This window comes from Oncorhynchus gorbuscha, linkage group LG02 (genome assembly GCF_021184085.1).
Source record: "Oncorhynchus gorbuscha isolate QuinsamMale2020 ecotype Even-year linkage group LG02, OgorEven_v1.0, whole genome shotgun sequence".
Classification (NCBI taxonomy): domain Eukaryota; kingdom Metazoa; phylum Chordata; class Actinopteri; order Salmoniformes; family Salmonidae; genus Oncorhynchus; species Oncorhynchus gorbuscha.
Genome location: NC_060174.1, coordinates 13,548,841 through 13,554,308, shown reverse-complemented (window position 1 = coordinate 13,554,308; position 5,468 = coordinate 13,548,841). Strand labels below are relative to the sequence as shown.

Below are 5,468 nucleotides of genomic sequence, written 5' to 3'. Positions count from 1 at the left end.
GGTATATGTGTTTCATAATAACCCTATAGGTATATGTGTTTCATAATAACCCTATAGGTATATATGTTTCATAATAAACCTACAGCTATATATGTTTCCTAATAAACCTATATGTGTTTCATAATAAACCTACAGCTATATATGTTTCCTAATAAACCTATATGTGTTTCATAATAAACCTACAGCTGTATATGTTTCCTAATAAACCTATATGTGTTTCATAATAACCCTAAAGCTATATATGTTTCCTAATAAACCTATATGTGTTTCATAATAAACCTACAGCTATATATGTTTCCTAATAAACCTATATGTGTTTCATAATAAACCTACAGCTATATATGTTTCCTAATAAACCTATGTGTTTCATAATAAACCTACAGCTATATATGTTTCCTAATAAACCTACAGCTATATATGTTTCCTAATAAACCTATATATGTTTCATAATAACCCTGCAGCTATATATGTTTCCTAATAAACCTATAGCTATATCTGTTTCATAATAAACCTACAGCTATATCTGTTTCCTAATAAACCTATATGTTTCATAATAACCCTACAGCTATATATGTTTCCTAATAAACCTATAGCTATATCTGTTTCATAATAAACCTACAGCTATATATGTTTCCTAATAAACCTATATATGTTTCATAATAACCCTACAGCTATATATGTTTCCTAATAAACCTATAGCTATATCTGTTTCATAATAAACCTACAGCTATATATGTTTCATAATAAACCTACAGCTATATATGTTTCCTAATAAACCTACAGCTATATCTGTTTCGTAATAACCCTACAGCTATATATGTTTCATAATAAACCTACAGCTATATATGTTTCCTAATAAACCTATATCTGTTTCATAATAACCCTACAGCTATATGTTTCATAATAAACCTATAGCTATATCTGTTTCCTAATAAACCTATATGTGTTTCATAATAAACCTACAGCTATATATGTTTCATAATAAACCTATATGTGTTTCATAATAACCCTACAGCTATATATGTTTCATAATAAACATATCTGTTTCATAATAAACCTACAGCCATATATGTTTCCTAATAAACCTATATGTGTTTCATAATAAACCTACAGCTATATATGTTTCCTAATAAACCTATATGTGTTTCATAATAAACCTACAGCTATATATGTTTCCTAATAAACCTATATGTGTTTCATAATAAACCTACAGCTATATATGTTTCCTAATAAACCTATATGTGTTTCATAATAAACCTACAGCTATATATGTTTCCTAATAAACCTATATGTGTTTCATAATAAACCTACAGCTATATATGTTTCCTAATAAACCTATATGTGTTTCATAATAAACCTACAGCTATATATGTTTCCTAATAAACCTATGTGTTTCATAATAAACCTACAGCTATATATGTTTCCTAATAAACCTACAGCTATATCTGTTTCATAATAAACCTACAGCTATATCTGTTTCCTAATAAACCTATATATGTTTCATAATAACCCTACAGCTATATATGTTTCCTAATAAACCTATAGCTATATCTGTTTCATAATAAACCTACAGCTATATATGTTTCCTAATAAACCTACAGCTATATCTGTTTCGTAATAACCCTACAGCTATATATGTTTCATAATAAACCTACAGCTATATATGTGTCCTAATAAACCTATATATGTTTCATAAAAAAACTATAGCTAAATACGTTTAATAATAAACCTATAGCTTTGCCAGCTGCCCTGAAATGATGGCACAATTCTTGTTCGGTGGAAAGCAGGATAATGTTTGACACACTTCATCTCTCTTTGAAGTAGACCTATAAAAAAAGTGGAACTTACCCCATTTTTAGACATCAACATAGATCCGTTTTCATTCTCGTCAACAACATTGTAACATTCCAGTTTATGTTTACTTTTCCAGTGCATCTCAATTATGACTGTGCGTAAATGCGAAAAGCAACCCCAAATAGTAACTTCTTGACAGTTGAAAACGCTCAATAGCCTATCCCTTTTAAGAGATGTTTAACGAGTGTGATAAGATCATTCCTTTTGTCTCCAACTCCTAGTTACTTCTGGCTGTAGGCTATATACCAAACCAGAAGATTTCGTTTTCTTGAGGGCGGAACATAATTCGTATTTTCCTGTGTGCTTTAGCCGCTCCTCCCTGATATATTCACCTATAGTTATAGGCCTGTAATTGTTTTTGAGTATTTGATCTTTGTAAAGGCATTTAAATGAATTCCCGAAATGTTTCTTTAAATTAAATCCCTTTCGATTAAAAAAAATAAATGGGAAATGGCACAGAACATTTTGACCATAAGTTCAGGCCAGTCAATAGGCGTATTTGAATTTATAGCACGGGAATTTGACAATACAACATTTATTCAAATTAAGATGACTATATTTTGCCATTTGTAATGATAGGCTGGCTTTGTAGTATCTAAATATAATATTTATTGTACTAAAAAGACGCACCAAAATATCACCTTTTGTTCGAGCCTGTATCTCATGTTTTTAACAAATGTTTCGTGACAAAATCTCACATGATATTGGAATAGTAATTCTGCACAAAGCTTGCTAGGATTGTTGAAGGGTATTTCGTATAGTCAATTGTCATTCTACAATCAAATTCTGCGTATAGCTTAGGCTACCATCACATGGTGATGTAATCAAAAATTTCCCCATAGAAAAATGTGTCTCTCAAACTGACCTCTAAAGCATTCTGCAGATTATTGTTATTTTATTCTGAAGTTGGAAGGTTCATCTTTCCGTTTTAAGTCAATGGCATATATGACTTTCGGTGAAACAAATGTTTCATGTTCAACTATGACCTATCCAGCTGTATGGCAGAATATACTACATGATCGAAAGTTTGTGGACACCTGCTCATGGAACATATTATTCCAAAACCATTTATCTATGGACCTCGCTTTGTGCACAGGGCATTGTCATCCTGAAACAGTAAAGGGCCTTCCCCGAACTGTTGCCACAAAGTTGGAAGCACCGAATCGTCTAGAACACATTTGCACTGCTCCAGAGTCAAATGGCGGAAAACTTTACACCATTCCAGCCAACGCTTGGCAGTGCACATGGTGATCTTAGGCTTGTGTGCGGCTGCTCGGCCATAGAAACCCATTTAGGAAGCTCACAACGAACAGTTCTTGTGCTGACACTGCTTCCAGAGGCAGTTTGAAACTCGGTAGTGAGTGTTGCAACTGATCACAGATTATCTTTACGCGCTTCAACACTCGGCGGTCACGTTCTGTGAGTTGTGTGGCCTACCACTTCACGGCCCTAGCCGTTGTTGCTCCTAGATGTTTCCACTTCACAATAACATTCCTTACAGTTGATTGGTGCAACTATAGCAGGTGAGAAATTTGACAAACTGACTTGCTGGAAAAGTGTGTCGTGTCTTTACTATCATTAAATTGAAGACTTGTAGTTTTTATCAAAGATTCTCTGTAATTAGTATTACGCGATATCAACTGATTAATCATGTAACTGTAATTAACTAGGAAGTCGGGGCACAAAGGAAAAATATTCAGATTACAAGGTTATAATTTCCCAATATAACCCTTCAGATATTTTCATATCTGATCAATAGTCTTCTGATTAATTAATTATTTACTTTACCTCACGTTAGTCTCATTCCAAACGTCATAAATTGTTGGTTGTCTGTTTTGTTTAGTTTATTTTGCAGAATTGTCCATCTCTCTCCCTCTCTCTCTCGATTGTGGTTAGTGTGGATTGTTCAGAGTGACATTCCTTAATCCGTTATAGAATGGATGTTTCAGCGGTTGTTATTCTTCGCATTCAATGATACCGAATTCCTAGCTGCAGACTAGTAATTAATATCAAAGACTTGTTCTTATTCTGTTGGTATCGATAGTCTAAAAGTTTAACCACGTGGTATGGTTAAAAGATTCAGCAATCGTCTACAACCTTCGTCCTTTCCTAATGGAGAAAAACATGGTCTGGTGATAATTTCTCAAAGTTGGGTTTTATTCGGAATTGCAGAAAGGGCTGTCCCAGGATGCTTGACCCTAACTGGGCTCAGGGGCGGTCCTCTGATTTAGTTCAAATCAAAAGGGAATGGGATTTTCCTTCATTAAACAGTCCAAAATCATATTACACCCCATTTTACAAACAGTATCATACTCACTCATTCATCTTATACAACAATTAGATGTAAACTTCATATCTGAGGCTATTATATAAATAGCGTTATGGTAATGTGACGACACCGTCTCCCATTAGCTTCCCCAAGTTGTAACAATAATAATTGCTGTGTTTTTCTGTGGCTATGTGGTGACCTAACATAATCGTTTGTGGTGCTTTTGCTGTAAAGCATATTTGAAATCGGACACCGTGGTGGGATTAACAACAAGATTAGCTTTAAAATGGTATGAGATACATGTATGTTTGAGGAATTTCAATTATGAGATTTTTATGTTTGAAATTGGCGCCCTGCACTTTCACTGGCTGTTGTCATATCATCCCGTTAACGGGATTGCAGCCATAAGAAAATGTGTTTGGCCAATGAAAATTTATTATAACAGAGGACAGTTTAACACAGTTCCTTGCTTACAGAGTAAGCCTGTCCGGTGGCTTACACAGCCGACCCACCCTGACGGGGGTAGAGTTAGGGCCACAAGCTGGTGAACTTGTTGGGGGAGAAGCCTCAGCAGCAGTTGTCTCACATTCACCAGATTGCGACGAGAGAGCCACCGACATCCACCAGGTAAGAGCGTGGTGCAACTCTCCAAAGTCCCGTGTGGTCTCCCGGCAGCGGTTTCCTCTTTATTGTTTCACCCACCTCCAGCTCTGGTAGGTCTCGAGCAGTCCGTTTGTAGAAGCACTTAGCGTGCTGCTTCTTGTGGTGCAGTACATCCGTGATGCCAACCATGACACAGGGCTCAAGTAACTTGTTGGCTACTGAAGATGGTACTCTTCAGACGTCTGGACAGAATTCGTTGCGCTCGGCTGCTGTCCATGTTTTCGGTGGGTGTGTTCCTCCACTGTAAGATGGCTTTCCAGGGGTCGTTGCTGTCGTGCAAGGCCTTGGGTAACAGGTTTTATCAGGGGTCATTGCTGTCATGCAAGGCCTTGGGTAACAGGTTTTTATCAGGGGTCATTGCTGTCATGCAAGGCCTTGGGTAACAGGTTCTTTGCAGTCATGACAGGTCATTCTATCTTGACATTTGCCTTTGGGTGCCTTGGAGAGGAGATCATATGGTCAAACTCCCATTCTGAGTTGAAAAGCTTGAACTTTATGACCGTCTCTGCAGACAAGTCAGGAAGCAGTTCAATTTCTCTAAAGTCTTAGTAGTGAGAAAGATGAGAAGATAGTCCTTTTGTCTGTCTGTGGCTGAATAAGTCCATGCTGACGATTTGCCAGGCCCTTGTGGGCAGTTCATGTGACATAATGGTTTACTTTTGCTGTTCATTAGCATAATCTT

At 36.2% G+C, this 5,468-nt stretch overlaps 1 protein-coding gene across 1 annotated transcript in view; it reads right to left on the bottom strand.

Annotated features, from left to right (window-relative positions):
• The window catches only part of LOC123995668 (LIM/homeobox protein Lhx8-like), a 15,666-nt gene extending 10,751 nt beyond the window's left edge, over positions 1 to 4,915 (bottom strand). Inside the window, exon 1 of the mRNA XM_046299328.1 lies at positions 4,738 to 4,915. Within this exon, the coding sequence (XP_046155284.1) occupies positions 4,738 to 4,915 (178 nt within the window). The remainder of the gene's footprint in view (positions 1 to 4,737) is intronic.
• Between the last annotated feature and the right edge of the window lie 553 nt (positions 4,916 to 5,468).